We start from the raw sequence: 20,312 nt of genomic DNA on the forward strand, positions 1-20,312 counted from the left end.
ACTTGTAATACAGTTCAGAGAAGTTGGCTGTTTTTCAGTGGGGGGGGGGGTGTGACACGCAGTCACCCACACACCCGAGTCAGTGATATAAGAAAGTCCCCAAGCTGACACTAGTTTATAGACAGGTTTACACTGATTTTCAGTGATCAATTTAGAATGTAGTTTGAATGATGTAAAGCTTAGCTTTATAGACTAGAATTATACAAAAAGTAACACTTGTTAGATTTTTAAGGCTCTAAAAGACCAGAAATAAGTTAGAGAAGTAAAGATTGCTTTCCCTTAGTCTTTGTAGCTATTGAGCAAATTCAGCATGTGATCAACCTGTGTGATGAGGAAACTGATAGTGCATACCTATAGAACTGCCTAAACTGACTCTCTTCTCCCTTCCAAGAGGTGACTATTGGGACTTAATAAGCAACACATAATAAAACTAACTTAAAAAAGAGAGACTCTGGTAGACTTCATAATACAGTTTTAAAACTTGCATTATAGCACAGTATAACTTTTAGACTATTTTTTCCTCTTTAATAGTATGGTGGAGATATTTCAAGAAAAATGAAGCTTTTAAAGAAACAAGCAGAGGGAAAGAAGAAGATGAGGAAAATTGGCAATGTGGAAGTGCCAAAAGATGCCTTTATAACTGTCCTAAAGAGACAATCTAACAAATAATTGGAGACTAATAATATACTTTAATACTTCTGGGGGAATTGGTGTGTAACTTCCATCTGGTGTATTTGATTTGTAATATGAAATGTTGTACCTGCATATTCAGAGATACTATTGTAATCATGTATATATATTTTTGTAAACTACAGTTTTTTTTATTACCAGGTGCTACTTGATAATATGTACAAATGCTTGTAAACGGTCTTAGGAAATTAAACTTGAATGACTGAAAACTAAATATTTTTCCACATAATTTTGATTAAAATTTTATACTTGCCAATATTTGAGTAAATAACTCATTCTAACACCATGAATAATACGCTGTGTCTAACCTTGTGGAAACTTCTTGTGCCTGAAAGAACCAGGGCAGTGCATCATACAACTGTATAAAACAGAATTCTAGTATATTAACTGTCATTGCAGCAAGGTAATTTTCTTATTGAGAAAATTATTCTTCTTGTATTGAATAGTTACCTCAAAATAATAATTGTCCAACTTACTTGCTAAAGTTGCTATTTTTAGCTAATAGTCCATATAGTACAGGAGGATGTGGTTAAGTAGTTGAGGGATTCTAATTTTAGTGTTTCAAATAATAGATAAAGAGAACATGCAATCAAGTTCCTTAAGTCCTGTTAGTATTGCTCAGCTGTTCTTCTGACCAGCCCAATTACAGTTTCAGCAAAGACACCAGGGCCAGGTTATTCCTTATCTGTATTAGGAAGAACCTAAAAAAAGTCAGCAGCCTGTACCTGCCAGTGCTAGGGGCTGCTTCAGCTGGGCAACAGGGAGAAGCATCCAAGGCAGGGGTAGGCAACTCTTGGCATGCCTACCAGCGTGTGGCATGCAAAGGCATTTTGCTTGGCATGTGGATGCATAAACCCAGCCCCTAGCACACAACAGGGATTGGGCCCCTTAGCTCCCATGCTGTCCGCCCCTGGCATCCCAGCATATTACAAGTCAAGATTACAGGTGTTTTTCACATTCTGCCTAAATAGATTGCTGACCCATGAGCTAAGGCCTTCTATACATTCTGCTATTAAATAGAGGGATAGGGTCAGTTCTGGACATAGACAGATCTTTTTAATTCTTGGAGTGGTTAGTTCTCCAACATATTACATATAGATCAGGAAACATACTCATTACAAAAAAAAACTACAGGATTGGTATTTCTGAAGAGCAGCTTACCTTTGATGAAGAGATGCATGTACAAATGTTTATACCCAGCTTAAATTTAGGTGGCTTCCTTCAAGTAAGAAATTGGGGGTGGGCTGATTGTTTGATTCAGGAAGATTAAAAATAGCCTGATTAGGGTTAGTGGGCAGGAATAGTACAGGCCTAAGGGGGTGGCAAGTGGTTGGGCTTTTCCAGCCCCAGGGCAGCGTTGTGAACACAGGCATTTGCTACATCAGGTTAACCCTTTGGAGAGCAAGTGAACTAACTTTTAAGGATAACTTCCTGGAAGTAAACTAATTTAGATCAGGCACACTTTTGGGGACAACTTAAAGCCCTGTGAATGGCTGCAGGACTAGGCATTTAAGTCCATCTAACTTTGTTTAGGTCAATATAAATGTAACACTTGTACATAGCCCAGATCATCACTGAACCAGAAAAAGATTTCAGACATGGGTAATGTAAGAAGAAAGATGAGAATTGCCAAGAGGTTGGATGGAGTTGGACCTTATCAAAGATATTAAAACAATTGTCTTAGTGAATGAAGTGGGCTTATTCTATAACATAATTCAGCACTAAACAGATGCTTCCTTTTTTGAGACAGAAGGTTTCTGGTAATTGATGTTACTCAGAACAAAGTACAAAGGCAAGTTCATGTAGAGGACAACTAAGATGGAATGTGGAATTAAAAAAAGGAACAGAGTGGTCCTATATAAATCTTTGCCCTGTGAAAATAGCTATTCCTGCAAGAAATGCAGAAGCTAGTTTTTATTTCCCTCCTGAAAAATTTCAACTAAAAAAATTCTAGAAGGGTTCCATTAAGTCTCTGTGGATACATCTACATGTTTATTAATGTACAGTAGTTACTGAGCATCTAATTTAGAACTTGCTTAATGAAGTACTACCACAATGTACAGTAACTATAGAGTTATTGTTCAGTAATGCTGGCACATGATTTTTTTTTAGCGACACTTACTGTACAGTAGCATATTGATGTGGTTTTTGCCTGGCATACTACTGCACAGTGTTATTAGGCTACTGTGCATTAAGTGCTTTGTGTAGACACACCCTGGAAGGAGGCTCTGGAAATGAATTAAGTATTATATAGTGCTCTTACCAGCTGCATAGCTATTTGTTACAGCTTGCTTATTTTTCCATATTACTAGTTTTAGAATACACTTACTGCAAGTTTAGCTTCAGGCTTCAGAAGAAATTTAACTTTGTATTTGAGGCTGGTAATGTTTCATTTAATTTTTTTGACTGGTAAGATTTACTGTTTCCCTACTTGTACTTAGTGGCAGCCTGCTGCTAAAGGGCTATTCAGTAATAAACCTACCTGTGTATGACACATTTGTAGTTAAGGAATGCTTTCAATTTAGCTTTCAAGAATGTAATTTTCACAAGCAAATGTTTTATAAAGCATGAAAAGGAGCACAAAAAGAACACGGACTACTTTATTTTTAAAGTCTGTTTATCCTCAAAGTACTTTCATTAAATAATTACTTTATACTGGGGGTTGCTAACCTGTGACACTGCTGCGACAGGCAGCGTGTGTGTAACATACAGCAGGTTTGTGTGGGGACAGGTACACAGTGTGTGCATTTACACATGCCATGGAAGGTAGTAATAAAATTACAGCTTATTGCTCTGCAGCTTATTGCTCCTTGGCACATGGTTTACATGTTGTTGTAATCTGGACTGCAGCACATTGAGGGGGCCCAGGGGCTAGCCTGGGGCTGCTCTGACCATGCTCAAACTGCTGTGAAGGAGGTAGTTGGAGCATGAGGGTGATGGGGCTAGCTGGCTAGCAGCTCAGGGGCTGAAGCACTCTCATGCCTCAGTCAGCTGGCATGCAACAGCACACATGTAGATGTTGACAAGAACTCTGCAACAGGATAGTACTTGTATGTACAAGCTGCAGAGTTTATTAGTTTCATGTATCCTAATAAGGGCACATGAGTAGACCCTGAGAAGTCTGTGCCATTAAAATAGTCAATTGTGCAGTAAACATCTTGCATAGATCCACCCCGTGGCAGATAATGTAGATTAGCTATGGAGCACAAGGCAGGAAGCAGAAAGCTGAGCAGGTTGGGTAAGGGAAAGGGACTGAAATGGCACTCAGAAAGGAGTGTGGGGCTAATAAGTGGTATGTCCAGCAAAAAGGCTGGCCCCCACCGCTATTTTTATACTATGTTTTTGAGGAGCTGGCCGGGGATGAGATTAACTGTCCTCTTACCTAAAAGAGAACAAAAGTATCCTTTCACTACAACTCACTGAAAACTAGTCTGCTCTTTAGCCCCCCTTTATGTTCAACAAAACAAAAGTTTAGACATTTTCAGTTTGTGTACATAAGCTTTACTCAGAGCAAGAATGTAGAGTGTTCAACAATTATAACAATACAATGCAAAATAATTATTCTACTGCAAAGTGGCTCAGTAACAGATAGACTTGTTTTAATACAATGACCTTTTGTAGACTATTACATTAAATAATTGCAAAGAGGTTATATTATCACATCACTGAAGCAACTAAATTCTTGTCTTAAAAACAAAAAACCACTTAACATTTTTCCTCATTTACAAAGCTCATAATTACTAACCATAGAAAAATGCTAAATTAATTTGTAACAGGTAACAAAGAAAAAAGTGCTTGGGCAGAAATCTGGTATGTACAAAATTGTAAAATAAAGTTTTTGAAGAGGGCAGCTGCATTTTTAGGCACTGTTTCCATGTTTGTTTGTTTTTTTTATTTGCCTGAATTTTGTGCAGTAGTACTTAGGAGATGTTCAAGAGCAATTAGAGTAAGATAAGTTTAAGGCAACCAAGTGCAAAAGCTCAGTGTGCATTTGAGATATGTAAACAGCATTTCATAGTAAAAAAACCGTGCAATTTACAAGTCCATACCAGTTGACAATGGAGAGGCCAAAATTGTTTTGCCTCTAAAAACTAGAACGAGGAGTGTAGTTTTGCACTATTGGAACTAAGATTACAATGCTTGAACCAAGATTCCATTTACTCCAACACATTACATTGCTGTGCTATATAGAGTACTCCGTTTGCCATTTCTTATAACAAGCAACTTCCATTTTTATTTGCTAAACTCAAGATACCAAAAAGTTATAGCAAAATGTACAAACACATCATCATATAGATACGGAATGTGACTGTATAAATATTGGACCTTAAAAAAATTACAGTACCTAATATTCCCCAATTTAGCCAGTTTTCAGTATATTGCATAGCAGTAAATTCATCTGCTACCTAAAAGTAGTTGGTGTGTTCACCCATGTGAAGTTCCTCCTCAATTCCTCCTTCAGTTCTCTTTCATACTGTACAATGGATCCACAAGTTTATTGTGCACATGCATTAAACCTTAGGGGGGAAAAAGCAGCTAATGTAAAAGTCAGCACACATTCTCCGTTTATTTTTCTACAAGTAAATACATTTAACAGTCCACTAAATTAGCAGAGAAAGCAGAATGACTACTCAAAAGCACTTTTAGAAAAACCAATTTTATGCAGGCAGTTAGTAGAAGTAGAGATTAAGCAGAAAGGGCAGTGAAAGTTCCTAAATGCCCCAAAGTGATATATCCATACTATGTATTTCTGGAATAAACCAACTCAAGACACCACTAGGAAATTCAACGTTTCAGCTGTATCCAGCAGTTGACTGTTACTGCCAATCAGTTTTTAGCCTCCAATTTCAACTGGATTTTGGAGTACACAGATGCACTGGTTCCTCTTCTGGGACAGAAGTTAAACTGACTGCAATACATGCGCTACACAATTCCTTTATTCCATGATTTATGACGACCAGGAATTGCATCATATACTAGTCTGATGATGCTCCAAAGTGGTCTGGATCGTGACATGAAAGATTACTATTATGGGTGTGTGAAACGGGCCATATTAGATACAAATCAGCGATTCAGACACAGACTTAAATGTTTTTTTTGACATACCTTGAGGTACCAGATGCGGCTCGTGAATGCTGCAAATGCTCAGGTGGATGGAGGATGGAATGTCCTGGGGGGGCGGGGAAGAGGCGTGCTCTGCAGCAAACCCAGAAGTGCTCCTGGTCCACTTTTGGGTCTGGCTACTGAACACGCTGGGGAGCCCCGCGAGCTCCATCCCCACCTTACCATTGCAGTATTCACGAATTACCTGGTACCTTGATTCAGAGGGTTTTGATTAAATTTGGAGAGATTAAAAGGGTTTCCTAATTCTAGCCGGATTTAGGCGCCGAATCAAATCAGGAACCAAAGCTTCATGCAGCCCTAATTACTATTTGTGAAGATGTCTATTAATAAGCTTCCCATGCCCTGAGGCTTGCAGAACAAAAAGACCAAAGTGACTGGAAAGATCAAAAACCCCCATGTAGATTCAATATGTTGGACATTGGTGTCTCAGTTTTATACCGTAGATCTCTTTTCAACAGACATTCACGAGCTAGAGATGCTGTTACAAGTCATACATCAAAAACAAAGCTTGTTAACACTTCTCAAAGGAGCAATGGGAGAGGAAGTGGAAGGTCACCCAATTTTGGGGTGTTTCAGAGTATAACTTATTTTTTCAGCATCTGTCATGGCAGCTTAAGTTTCCAGGCTTGCCAACATCAGTACCAGACTGACCTCAACACAATTTCAGCTGCTTTTTATCAAAGTTAACAACCGTTAAAGACTATTCTACCTTGAACCAAAGGAGGTGAACCATAGCACTGGCTAATGTTTGTTGTATGTGTTATTTTTTAATTGTTCATCCAGTTTAGAATTACCTTATTACAATACAACTCATCTATTTCCATCAAAGTTACACCTGCATAAGAAACTCATATTAGTGTTTTCAATTGAACAGTAAGGAAATTAAAGTTAGGGCCCTTGACTTTGGTTCAGTAACATGGCGCATTGTGTCTGTTATGTTAAAGAGTCTATAAATATAAAACATAATACATGCACATATTGAGGCCAACTTACACATTGCTGTAGTAACTGCAATTCCTTTAGTCAGTTCCCTATGCAGTTTTAATGATAACTAAGCAATGATGTGAAAAGCCACTTTATGCAGCACCAGCACCTTGGGTTTTTTCTAGTTTATATCTGCCATCATAGGCCAGGCATTACACTTTTACCAGTAGAAGTGATTGGAAACTGGTCTATATCCTTAGCAGAACAAAAGTTTGATGCACAAACACAGGTTTAAGTGGCAGAATCTGGTCTAAGATTTTCCCTCTCACCTCTCCCCAAAGGGCAAACGTGTGTTCTGTTTGCTAATGATCTGAGCTATGGTGCTTACAATGGGCATGTCTACATGTGCACGTTAAATGTACATTAGCCTATTTTAATGCATGTTAAATCACAAAAAAAAAAACAAACATGCTTTAGCCTATTTTAATGTGCATTAGCTAATGCACATTTTTCTAGTACCTTACAATGGAGGTAATGGATTTTAACATGCATGACCTAAACCACATTAAATTGAATGTGCAGACAAGCCCAGAAAAACTAGATCAATTCCATTTTGGGCTTTTTGAATGCCTGTACCTAGACTTAAATGTCAAACAGATTTTAGGGATTTCCCTACTCATGTTAACCATGCGCACTGCAGGCCAAAGATTCTCCCCAGTTCATGCCTCCTGAGATTTTCCTTTTATTACTGGTTATTTCAAGAACACAGTAACCAAGTTTTGAGATAGTGAAAAATGGAATATCCATTTTTCACTGTCATTTAGGTAGTGAAAAGAGTTCACAGTTGGCGTATAGTTTCCAAAATGGCTAGGGCTGCTACTGCCTTTCTATGGTGGCCCCATTTAAAACTTTACACAACCTTATTTTACAAATCAGTCAATAGTAAAAATTCTAGTAGTAATATCCTATTCAGTTTATGAAAGGGTACAAAATAAGTTTTCCATATAGCCCTTTGCTTCTTCAAAGCAGTGGTCATATCAGTGTCACAAGTCTACTAGTTATATATTAGTAAGTCTGTTAGGTGACAAATCCATTATTCAAGAACCTTCATAACATTTTGCATAGTGGAAGGAGGGAAAATATTCAATTCATGAAGTAATTCTGGCAAATTTAGATTAAACGTTCACAATAAGAGTAGCTCAGCAATTAAGACAGATCAGTAGATAAAGACAGATTTTTTTAAATGCAAAACCATAATAAAAAGATGGAATAGATCAATGAGATGCCCATGTATAAAATATCAAGCCAGTGGTTATACGTCAGTACCAAATGTTGGTTTGCTTTTAAAATTGGTAGTGTCCAAATCAATCTCTGGACCGGGAAGCAATTTTAAAAAGATAGAAAGCCACCAGCCTAACTCACAGTAACAAGCGGACCCTGCACAAACAAAATAATATTGCAATTAACACAAAACCAAGTCCCACCCTTCCTTCCCCAAATCCCTACAACTTTAGTTTCTAACTACATTATTTTCCCAACTTTGTCTCCCTGGCCTCATCAGGTTTATCTGCTATAGATCAAAATGAAACAAGTTTGTTAAGTAGCAACTTTCACCATAACATTAAAAAGCCATTCAATTAGTAGAAGCAAGTTAAGGATCAATATATAAAATATCAATAAAGTAGCTTTCAGTGAAATAAATCAAAATGCAGCATGTAAAACCGTGTACATCTTGGATAAGACAATTTATGAAATAGTGGATATTCGGTTATACAAATGCCCGATTAGGCAAGCTGTCCTTAAGTCATTCCAACCTCTTTGTCACACGTTGAGCTTCTGGGGACCAACATTTTAGCTTATTAAGCACAATAAGCAGATAAGGCAAATAAGCAAGTTGGAGAAACACTACAGCAAAAATGTTAACCATTTGGGATAAGTCTGTCTTGTATCAAGTTTATCAATAAAAACCTGAATTTCACTTTCCAGTATTTTTAAAGTAAAGTGAAGGGGCATATGGCTAAGTGTACAAACTTAAAACAGGGAGAGAGACCATGTCCCTGACAAATTTTCTTTGAACATCACAGATTCTGTACTGTTCTTTGTGCATGAAAGAAACACAGCTAAGTTTTTTAAACACTGTATTACATTCAAAATTACAAAGCTCAATGTTTCATATTTCAAATACTGTAGCCATTTTTTCTAATATACATGCTACACTGAAGGGCCAGAATTTAACCACTTCATTTTTAAACTGAGTATTCAAACAAAGGCAACTATTCTATTTTGATTCAGTGCTCACCTTTAAAATATTTCACAGTTTTAACTCTTAGTTCTAAAGTAGCATCTTCATCACATACGAAGATAGTGCGAGGGTGCTGCTGGAAAGCAGAAACTGTCCACATATGATTGACCCCTTCTTCAATTGCCTTATACAAGGCAAAAGCTTTGTGTGCACCTGTTATGAGAATCATTACCTGAAAAGCAAACAGTTCTCAGTTTATCTTAAATTTCAAAGACAATTTTGATAGTACTGTCCTGAATATAAATACATGCAAATAAAATTTTTTAAAAAGCAGTACTTAGAATTAAAACTCTTACTTCTCTAGCATCCATCACTGTACCCACACCGACTGTTAATGCCATAGTTGGTACTTTAGATAAATCTCCATCAAAATACTTAGCATTTGCCAAAATGGTGTCCATCGCTAAAGTTTTTAACCTTGTTCTTGAAGACAGACTTGATCCTGGCTCATTGAAAGCAATGTGACCATCTGGACCAATGCCTTTACAAAGCAGAAAAGAATCAATCATTTCTAAGCTTTAAAATAATCTCAGAAACAATGAACTGCCTCACCATTCTTCATAATCATATCTTATTCCCTCCCACCCCACACCCAACAGTTAGAACTCAAGTTTATTTAGACCTGTTAGTTACCACAAATTGGACTCTCTGCATCTTCACATTCAAACTGATTCTTGATATCAGTAATCAAAGACTCTTAAATCTGTGCTTCAAAGTAAAAGTTCTTAGATAAAAATTCTGAAAGTCCCGATGAAGGATTCAGTCCACTTATTAGCCACAACTGATCACTGCTAGAGCATTTCCCCATACCTCCAACAAACAGTTCGATTCCCCCAGCCTCTTCAATTTTCTTTTCAAATGCATCACACTCTGCTTGCAAGTCCAGAGCATTCCCATCCAGGATATGAGCGTTATTAGGGTCTATATCAATATGCTTAAAGAAATTATTCCACATATAGGAGTGGTAACTCTCAGGATGATTTCTGGGAAGCCCTGAAATGGTTTAAAGTGAAATTCAGATTACTGTGAGCCAACTGAACCAACCAAAATTACGCTTGAATTTACATATATAGTATTTATATTTTATATTAGAAATGCACCATGTCAAAAAATCTCTCTCACCAGAACAATCAAATGAAATAAAGAGTTTTAAATGATTCTCTTGTAAAAAACAGACCTCTCTCTCAACTGCCATGGATGTGATACAGTCATTCCAGGGAGTGGATAACATTATATCCAAGTTTTGTAAAGGACCTTGGAGGAAATCAGGCTCAATACTTTGTTCTGCAGCACATTCTGTAAGGTGACTGAAATCCTTACACAGTGACAATTTAGCCTTACCAGCCATGTCAGTTGCACATTTTTTTTTTTTTTTGCAGAGGAAAATTAGAAGCTGACTTGGGAGTTAAAAAACAAAAAACCAAGCCATGACAAATACGCTCCTCAAATCTCAGTTTTGTGCTTTAACCACAAGATATCTTTTCTACCACATTTAAACTATAAACTGAGCCTCTCAACATTTGCAACTTCAGAGCTTACCGACATATTCATCCATGTTGAAAGTCTTTACGTATTTGAACGAGAGATCTCCGTTCTTGTGATATTCTATCAGCTTTTTGTAGCATCCCAGTGGCGTACTCCCTATATTAAATAATTGTGTTATTCTTTTGCTTCATATGCCAGTAAGGCACATTTTTAGATGCATATGCAAAAGTATGAAGTCTTCCAAAGTTGGCTTCTACTACTGTAACAGGTTTAAGAACCTATTACATTTCGAGAGGATTCTGAAAAACTGTTACTGACTAGCATGTTGTCAAGCTTCAACAACACTTCCCTATGAAGTATTTAAAAGAATACAGTAGAACCACCAAGATTTTGGTATCCAGGTGATTTTCAACAGGTTGCCAATTAAGAACAAGATGTTCAGCTGTTTACTGCAGCCTTCACTCCAAAAGGCACATCTCTTTCATAGAGAAGTAAGGTAAGAAGGGACCTCAAGAGATCATTTAACCCAACCAGGATCAAATCTGCAACCTTGGTGCTATTACCATCATGCTGTAGCCAACTGAGCTAAGCCACCCCTGCATCACCTGGAGCATATCATCAACCCTGGGAAGATGACTGCAGATATGGCACCTTTTAAAAATAAAAGGTGCAGACCACCAGAGCACGTCAGAGGCTCTGCACAGTCATTACTGCAGCTATATGCACATAAATCTGAGGAATCTAATTTTGGGGAATATCTGTGTTTTGTACTGCATAACATTTGATTATACAATCAAGCAAAGGATTGCTGCTGACTAAGCACAAAACAAATACATCTGTTTGCCCTCAATTATGAGCATTTTACCTGTTGGTAGACCAAGTGTAAAATATTTTCCTTCACTTGGCTTGAACTGGATAATACGGTTACAAATGTATTTTGCAGCCCATTCACTAGCCTGGTCATAATCTTCAAGAATTACAAGTCTCATTCTGGTGGCAAGCAGCTAACAGGGGAAGTTAGGATTAAATCTGTGGAATGTGTGAGAAGCAGTTAGCATCACATGATACATATACAGATTGAAATTGAATTAGTTTAGTTTCTTCTTAGATGGTCCAAGACCTTAAAAAAACCCTTCCCCAAATTTACACTTACAATGGAACACTGAGAATACAAAGACCATATTATTGTCTCAATGCAAGAATAAAGTAAGCAGTCTTGACTAGGCCAATTCAACCAAATTTCAACATTCTGGACCACTTCAAAGAGTAAGACAGCCTACAAAAGAAATTCTTAGTGTTAGCTATTTTTTATATTTGTTAATTAAAATGCCTTCTTCAGACCAAAACTGGAAAGATCACAACAAGATATCACTTTTGAAACCCAGAGCTCTAGAGCCTATACAGTTTGGGAATCTTAAATGTCTGCTCCATTTAATACCAAGTAGTTTTATGAGTGCTTCTACTAAACTTCGTGGGACCCAATGAGTGTTTGCAGGACTGAAGCTTTAATATACATCCCTTCAGAAAAATGGGGGCAGTTTTGGTATTTTCTCTAGCAGTTATCTAGTGAACAACCAGCAGTTACCCTCCTCTAAGGAAAAAGCTTCCTTTGATAAGCTTTTTGTTTTAAAAAATGTCAACATCATCCTTTTCCATAATAGGTTGAATGTTGGGTGAATTTCATTTACAAAGAGATGGCAAAACACACCTCTGTATTACTGTTTTCTCTGTCAATTGTTAAGCAAAAACAAGCAGTTAAATCCCCCCTCATTACAGGGAAAGACCAGTACTTCAGCCAAGTTTTTACTAGTCAAAGCCTTTGTACACTTACACTGGGATATTCAATTTTTTAGCAGATCACAACATAGCAGTTTTCCAGTTATAGCTAGATCTTAACATCTCAGCTTTTTTAACACCACTGCAATTCAGGCTTGAACACCAACCATTATTTGTGGGGGTAGTTAAAGATTCATTCTTCATACAATATGAAAAACCCACAAATTAATTTATGTGCAAAAGCCATGTCCACAGATTAAAAATCAAAATCTAGAGAAAAGGAAAGAGTAATTATACTTGTGTACTTAAAGTCCAAGAGTATAAAGTCTGAAGATATAAACTGTTTTATTCTGTGAAAAGGATGCAAATTTCAGGCTATGCCACATTTTCTTCTGCTTTAGAGGTTTTTTTGGTTGACAACTGAATTAAGCATGTCCTGACTTCAGACAAGCCAGTTTCAACCTGTGACTGGCAGACACTGATACTCTTGGCTAATTTAAGTGGTCAGTTTTAAAGGAGCCAACATGATGCGACTGAACCTCATACTTTTGTAGGCAAACACCTGTTCCTTTTAACAGGTAATGAAGAGCTTGTTACCAAAGCAGCTTATATTCCTTATTACCCACTTCTTTCATTCACTTCCCAGGAAAGTTGTGAGTAATGGAGCTGCAGACAGGCATCATATAAAATGGGTCCAAATTCAAATGCTTGATACTAATTTCCCTTTAATAAAAACTTCCTATAGCCCCAGCAATCCCACAGTGCCTTAGCAAACCATGTGCTGCCTCTTCAGCTAGCCTTACTATGCCCCAAGCAGCAGCAGCAGGCGGATGCGCTGCAGCCACATTCCAGTGCTACACAATTCTCTCCTATTGCATCACGTCACTGACAGAAATAAAATACAATGCTCCCCCAGCCCTATGCTTTCCCTGCTTTTCTGGCAGTCTCCAGTCTCAGCAAGCACTGCATGTGCTTTCACAGCAGTGGGATCCCACCTTTATGGCAGGTGCCACAAGTGAAGAGGGGTGCCTTACCAGGGGTTGCTGCAGTCTCCCACCCTATCTGCTGCTGTTCCCAGTCCCCCCTACCACCATATGCCACAGGCAGGGCTAGTTGGAGCCACATGCCACACTGTGCTTGTACTTCAGGATAGGCACACCCGCCCCAGGGACAGCAGCACATCTACCAGTCATGAGCCTCGGCTAAGCGACAGGGGCCTCTCAAAGCCCTTTCCCAGCTACTGAGGGCAGCACGGACCCAGGCTCAGCTGGCTGCAGCCCTGGGGCTCAACTGCCTCCCACACCGGGCTGGAAGCTCCCGGTCCACAGGCGCCCGGAGAGCAGGGCAGGAGGGTCAAGGGCTCCAGACGCGGCACCGGCAACAACACGCTTAGCGCGGCCGAGGGACGCCCTGAGAAAGCCCAACCCAGCCCCGGCCCCAGCCCCACCTCCTGCAGATCCAGCAACGCCCCCAGGGCCGACGAGAAGCCGGAGCCGGAGCCAACCCGTGCCGCCACCACGCCAACAACCAGGACAAAATCAGCAGCTGCTGTAACAGCTTCGTGATTCCACCGGGCGCGACCCGGAAACAGTAGGGAGACGCCGGAAGTGGGAAGCGACAGCGGTGCTGCGCATGTGCCAGAAAAGCCGGTCTTTGTTGCATGCGCAGGCGTGTATAGAGTGTAGTTGATAAGAGTGCGCATGCGCCGTATTGGCGATCAGGCCTGCGTGCGCTTGCGCGCGGAAGGGTGTTGCTGCGGGGGTTGTCCCTGTGCCGTGGGTTCCGCGTCAAAGCGTGTCGCGCGGGGTCGTCGTAGTAGGAATAGAGACATACGGGACTTGGGAATTAGGCTGCTTGTAGGGAGGCTGTTACCTGGGCTTGAGCCTCAGTTCAGGCTATCTGCTGCTCCCCTAGTTCTCTTGTTCTTTTTATAAGCAGTTTTCAGGCAAATTGGGGAAAGCTTAATTCACTGCAGGCTTGAGCATGCTTGGTGACAAGCTTTTACCCTGTTGTTTCAGGCCTAGTTTTTCCCTGCAAAGGGTCAGTAGAAGTTGGCCAAACCTTTTTCAAATAGGGAAAACTAATTCCTGATCCTCAGAACTGTTGGGGAGGTGATGCCTTTTATTAGACCAGCTAGATAGTTGCAAAACAGATTCTTTATTTGCAAGCTTTTGGGCACGCACACCCTTCTTCATGCATAAGCGAGTGCAAAGATGGTAAAATTGCTCCTATATGGAAAGGCAAATACATTCATGATCCTCAGAAATACAAAACTCTATACCTCTTGGTTCAGAGATGATACCTTTTATTAGATCAAGAAATCACAAAAAGTTATGATCTTCAGACACTTGTATCTGAAGTCTGAAAGGTTAGTAAATCAGCTTGTGTGCACCAGGTCAGATCAGAGTACCATGGACCATTGTTTTCTTCAACATTAGAATTTTTTCTCACACAAAAAAATAGCTTGTGGCATCCCAAATATGGTTTCCTGATTAGGTTACAAATGGGAAGTGGAGACTCTCTGTTACTTGCTGACACTTCAGTGTTACAGATAAAGCTACATAATTTTTAAATGATTTTATTTAGGTTGATTGCTTAGAGTTCTTTTGTTTGAACAGCAAAGGTGTATGTTTGGAAATATGTGATCCAGGCTTTTCACAATAGCTGAAATCCAGTGAAAGGTAGCAGCAACCTAAAAATTTGTTCCCTGGAGTACAATTGATAGTCAAGGCCAGTATCTATAAGGGATACATGTCTTTGTCATCCAGACTACTCCTACAAATTGGGTTCCCTTTGATTAAATAATTTTTGAGGTATACTAAAGAGATAGGTAGCATAGCTGAACTGAATGCCTGTTTGAGGAATGTATTCTGTGCCAAAAGTTAAGCACTTTTCTCCCATACTAAATGTACTGGTTTGTTTTAATGTTAGAAATAAAAAGAGTATCTGTTGCGTCTTTTTTAAATCACAAAGTAGAACTATTGAGTAAGAAAGAACATTAACAATGTAATATATATGTTTTAGGGAGGGAACACATTTCAAAATACTGGTAATTCAAGATTTTTAAGTGGAGCCACAAGCAAGTTGGTATAAAAGAAAAGGTTCTTGTTTAAACAGACTTCCTTAGAAATCAGTATCACAATTCTTTATGTGTAGTGCTATAGGATTTTTTTTGTTTCATTTCAGTATTGACATACTAAAGGCTTTCAAATTATTTCTCCCCACACTGAAAGGGACAAATGATTATTCAACATACATACATTTAACTTGACTACACCTCACCTTCCAGTAAACTACCCAGGTTAGGCCATCTCTGCTGTATTTTCTTCCTTTATTTCTTCACTTTAAGTAGATTATTCAATTACTTATTTCTTTTTACTTAAGCTCTAAGCAAAATGTAGGTGAGCTTTTCAGAGACAGCATAGAACAACATTTGGTGTTGCATGATTGACTTTGCCCATTTGTTCTGAAAGCCACATATGGCTGGTTGTGGGGGGGTATACACTGTATACTTTCAAGAAGATTGTGCCTTGCTGATAATTTTAAAAAGGGAAAAATGGCAAATCTAATTTGTATGGCTTTAATATTGTTCAATGTGCATGGATCAGAAATTATTAATAAAGCTGAAGATGAATAGGGGCTTACACAAGAATTGTGACGTGGGGAAAACAACTGACTAAAAGTAGGGGGAACAATGTTTCTGCAAAAAAGAGAAGCTATTAAGGTTGGAGGGAAGCTAGTACTGGAGTTCCTTGAGTACTGATCTTCGGCACAATTTTATTAAATGTTTTAATGACTTTAACACAAAAGAGAAGTGGATACTGATGGAATTGGTTGATTGCAGAGTTAGGTATCATTAACACAAGGATCAGAATATTATACAGGAATAAAATGAGCTTTGCTGAAGGACTGGAGTGATTGGGAAAGGGAAATTGAATGGTATAAAAGTTCAAGGTAATGAAGTGTAAAGTCACCATTTTAAGTTTTTCTGCTATAAATTCACAATCCTCTGTCTCACATTGTTTCAAATGCTGTTGTAACTGCTCTTTCTCAAGCTCTAGTTCCTTCCTCCCCTTTAACATTTCAGCTGTTCCAAACATGCACAAAATAATGCCAATGCAGCAGCCACATCCTTTGCACTACCATGTGGCTTAATGGTTGTGCAATATTGTTCAAAGCTCAGACCTCCCTCAGTCAGGGGATTTGCACCCTTGAAGCACCCCTTTCCCAGGGGCATTTCCTCTTCTTCATTACCCATCTCTCCAACCTGCTGGTTTTCTCCTGTCTCCAGCGAGCAGGACAAGGGGGTTTTTCCGGCCATCTCAATGTCCCTTATCACACTAATGATCACTAACAAAAGCCCCCTTCACAAAATCACTTAAACCTCTAACATAACACAGTACTGTTCTAAGGCACAACTCTTAATTCCTTATGACATGGTCCTAAAGTTATTCTAAGCATGATTCTTAACTTAAAAGTTACAGGAGGTTACCAAATACTCAATGAGAGAGGGACCTCTCTAAGGGAGCTTGGTCTGAAAAAAAAGAAAAATCTTGCTCAGGTCTGTGCCTCAGTTTCCCCACTTTGCAGCAACTACTCAACAATTACCTTGTGATTAGGGTCACATGCTGCCTGCATTCACCAATTTTGTTACCAGATTTGCCTGTCACTGGGGTGCACTCATTAATTAGAGGTACTTTTCTGGGGTCTCTGTAATTCTATCAATGCACTTCTTGTGTCAATTGTGTTTCTATACAGGGCTCTGTCTCTGTCTTCTTCAAGTCCACACCCCCAGGGTAGCTACCCTGCAAGGTTTAGTTTCAACAGGGCTGGGTTCCTCCAGCCACAGAATCAGCCGAACACACGCATACAGATCAGTCAGCGCTTCCAAGCTGACAGGGTCATATACCACAGACTCAGCACACGAGTCAGTTGAGCAGGGCACAATACAATGTAGTCAGACACAGGCACACAGGTTAAGAGAGCATGTCTGAGCAGACAGGGTCAATCAGCATTTCCAAGCTGATACCTTCATACGCCACAGACTCAGCACCCCCCTTGATGAGCAGACCCTGCAGGATTTTTGGGCGTTACAGGGTTCTCTGACCCAGGTAAGAGGAGCATTGCTGCACAGCAAATTGAGAAGTTGAGGAAAAGAAAGAGTAAATGAGATTGGGAGACAGATTATAACAACCAGCTTGACCATAAAAGTTATTGTCACGTATATAGAACTCATACTGTTACTAGTAGTAATAGCTGTATGAGGAGAGACAAATGAAACAGCTATGGTTTCAGTTGGGTATTTGGGGAAATCTAGCTCAAGTTTGATTCACAAAAGTCAGATTAGAAGGATTTCATAGATTTCATAGACGTTAGGACTAGAAGGGACCTCAGAAGATCATCGGGCCCAGCCCCCTGTCCCAGGGGCAGGAAGTCAGCTGGGTTCATAGGATCCCAGCAAGATAAACATCCAAATTTATCTTGAAGGCATTCAAAGTAGGTGCTTGAACCACCTCCGATGGTAGGCTATTCTGGACCTTGGGGACTTGAACAGTAAAAAAATTCTTCCTTGTGTCAAGCCTGAAACGGTCTTGCAGGAGTTTATAACAGTTCAACCTTTTCATCCCTTGGGGCTCTCTGGTGAACAAACGTTCCCCCATATACTGATGGTCACCCCTGATAAACTTATAGGTGGACATCAGATCGCCCCTGAGCCTGCGCTTTTCCAGGCTAAAGAGCCCCATGGCTCTCAGCCTGTCATCGTAAGGTCTGTTTTCCTGACCTCTGATTGTGTGTGTGGCTCTTCCCTGGACTCTCTCAAGCTTTTTCACATCCTTTTTGAATTGTGGAGCCCAGAACTGAATGCAGTACTCCAGCTGCGGCCTCACCAAGGCCGAGTACGAGGGGAGAATGACGTCCCGGGATTTGCTTGAGAAGCATTATGGATGCAACCAGCATTTTGCTCGCTTTACTAGCCGCAGCATCACATTGAAGGCTTGTGTTCATCTTTGAACAAGGGCATCGACTCTAGTCATGTGTTTTAGGTTTTTAATACTGCTGACAGTGGTGAATTTCTGTCTTCTTCCACCTGTGTCTCATTCATGCCTGGAGTAAGAGAGAGAAGAAAGTCTTAATCAAGTCTGAGGTTTAGAAAGTGGGCTTAAAGAGAGTGAGAGAGAATTGGGATCTCACCACTCAGTGAAGCTTGAACCGGTCAAGGTACCCAGGAGTTTGTTGGAGCTCATATACAAGCTGCTCAGCTTAGGGTCCAGAGTGCTTGAGACGGGCAGAGTCCCCTGCATGAGCAATGAAGATATTCCATGCAGAAAAAGAATGTGAAGTCCCAGTGGAACTGGGGTGCAACTTTTGGATCCAAGCACCAAAACAGAAACTTGAGTTTGGGTAGGGGTTCTTGTAGGGAAACAACAATGGCTCAAGGGAAAACACTGGATTTGTTTATGGGTAATGATGGCTTAAGGGAGTATACCACAGTTGTTTTGTTTATGCTGGACAATAGGAACTGATCATTCCTGGCTATGGTGTCACTCCAAGGGAGCTCACAATACAATCAGGCAGATTCAGTATTTTGGGTACCAATAAAGGACTCAGCACTAGAACTGGTCTGATAAATGCTGGGTTGGGTGTGTGCAGGCGTGGGTTGATGAACATCTGGAGCAGAGATTCCCCATCATGCTTGTCTTCCCCTGCTTGTCTGGTCCCAGAATTCAGTTCGGTCCTTGCCTTTGAACCTCTGTTCTCCGCTCTGAATGCTAAGGGGAGTGCCTCCCAGTCCCATCTTTGATGCAGACAAGACTAGGGGAGTTGCCCTAATCCTGTCACCCTTGTCCGAAGGGCTTTAGGTACGTCTCCCACTGCAACTTCATTGCTTTTTGTAAGTCCTTCTGATCAGTTCTGGGTTAGGCAGAGGTAGGGGGTGTATCCTGTAATATACCCTCTGCAAACTTTATAGGGTTAGGTGTCCCCACAGGCACACCCATGCAAGTTTGGGATTTTTACAGCTTGTTCCACCCTCTGGGCTGTCTCTCCAGCAAGCCCCTCCACCAGCAGGTCTCTGTTCCTGCAGTACCAGCCTTTTCAGCCCAAGCACGAGACTTACCTCCTCAGATCTCTAACCTGGCAGCTTCTTCCAGCTAGTCTACCAGCCCCTCCACACTCTCCCTGGGTACCTGTGTCCCTGATTTGCACAGCTCTGACCCAGGTGGGGAATCAGCTGCACCTGTGATGACTCAGGCTGTCCTCCGTCCTGGTTGTCTCTCTCCAGCAAGCTTCAGCCTCATTCCCTCTGCCCGAGGGAGCGGGGTAGACTCTCCTTGCTGAATGCCCAAATGTGGCAGCATTTGGCAGAGAGAGTTATGGGGCAGCGCTATCCTCAAGGCTTGTGTCTCTCCTAACATGCAGTTCTCATTTGCAATGATAATGGGTGATCACTTGTGAATGAGTAAACTTGTCTTCCAAGGATCTTAATAGTGAGTCCAGAGGTGGCTCCATAGCCCAATTCTAGATCCACATGTCTTGTCTCAGTGACGACAGGTGTTTCAAGGAGGGATGGGCATGGTTGCTACGTTGGATGTTCTGATGTTCTTTTTGCCTGTTCCTCTTTTCCTCTTCTGCCTGTTGACAAGCTGTTTCGGAGTGTTGAGGTCCCTCCCAAAGAGCCTTCCTCCATTTTGGTCGGTCCTGAGCAAGGGTCTCCCAAGTGTTGATGTTGATGTTACATCTCTTCATGTTTGTTTTCAGGGTGTCTTTAAAACGCTTTCTTTGCCCTCCACTTCTTTGCTGACCTTTTTTCAGCTGAGAAAAAGCTTCTCTTTGGAAGGCGGGAGTTAGGCATGTGAACAATATGAACTACCCAGCAAAGTTGGTTTTGGATGATCATAGCTTCAATGCTGTTGGAATTTGCGTCAGCCAAGATGCTGATGTTTGTGCATCTATCCTCCCAGCTAGTCTGAAGGATCTTGTGAAGGCATCAGTGGTGGTACTTTTCCAAGCT

The 20,312-nt window shown here is 40.3% G+C and overlaps 2 protein-coding genes and 1 long non-coding RNA gene across 6 annotated transcripts in view; 1 reads left to right on the forward strand and 2 right to left on the reverse strand.

Annotated features, from left to right (window-relative positions):
* Window positions 1-904, forward strand: part of GUF1 (GUF1 homolog, GTPase) — a 41,205-nt gene extending 40,301 nt beyond the window's left edge. For both annotated transcript variants that reach the window (XM_019552877.1, XM_019552878.1), the window contains one exon: window positions 532-904. In XM_019552877.1, coding sequence (XP_019408422.1) covers window positions 532-669 — 138 coding nt within the window. In that variant the 3' untranslated portion in view covers window positions 670-904. The remainder of the gene's footprint in view (window positions 1-531) is intronic.
* Window positions 1-13,889, reverse strand: part of GNPDA2 (glucosamine-6-phosphate deaminase 2) — an 18,227-nt gene extending 4,338 nt beyond the window's left edge. For 2 of the 3 annotated variants that reach the window (XR_002104293.1, XR_002104292.1), the window contains exons 1-7: window positions 13,749-13,889; window positions 11,391-11,554; window positions 10,580-10,681; window positions 9,851-10,033; window positions 9,337-9,521; window positions 9,038-9,212; window positions 5,036-5,207 (exon numbers count right to left, since the gene is read on the reverse strand). Coding sequence is in view for 1 of the 3 variants with exons in the window: in XM_019552879.1 (XP_019408424.1) it covers window positions 5,149-5,207; window positions 9,038-9,212; window positions 9,337-9,521; window positions 9,851-10,033; window positions 10,580-10,681; window positions 11,391-11,514 (828 nt within the window). In the remaining 2 variants the exon portion in view is untranslated. Of the gene's footprint in view, window positions 1-4,168; window positions 5,208-9,037; window positions 9,213-9,336; window positions 9,522-9,850; window positions 10,034-10,579; window positions 10,682-11,390; window positions 11,555-13,748 lie in introns of those variants that run through there. The other variant, XM_019552879.1, reaches the window with a different exon arrangement.
* Window positions 22-19,192, reverse strand: LOC109322057. The gene is made up of 3 exons (XR_002104294.1): window positions 19,181-19,192; window positions 4,118-4,124; window positions 22-374 (listed from the first exon to the last, which is right to left on the reverse strand). It is a non-coding gene; the product is annotated as an uncharacterized LOC109322057 (long non-coding RNA).
* Between the last annotated feature and the right edge of the window lie 1,120 nt (window positions 19,193-20,312).

Source organism: Crocodylus porosus, unplaced genomic scaffold, assembly GCF_001723895.1.
Source record: "Crocodylus porosus isolate Cpor-Errol unplaced genomic scaffold, CroPor_comp1, whole genome shotgun sequence".
In the NCBI taxonomy this organism is placed as follows: domain Eukaryota; kingdom Metazoa; phylum Chordata; order Crocodylia; family Crocodylidae; genus Crocodylus; species Crocodylus porosus.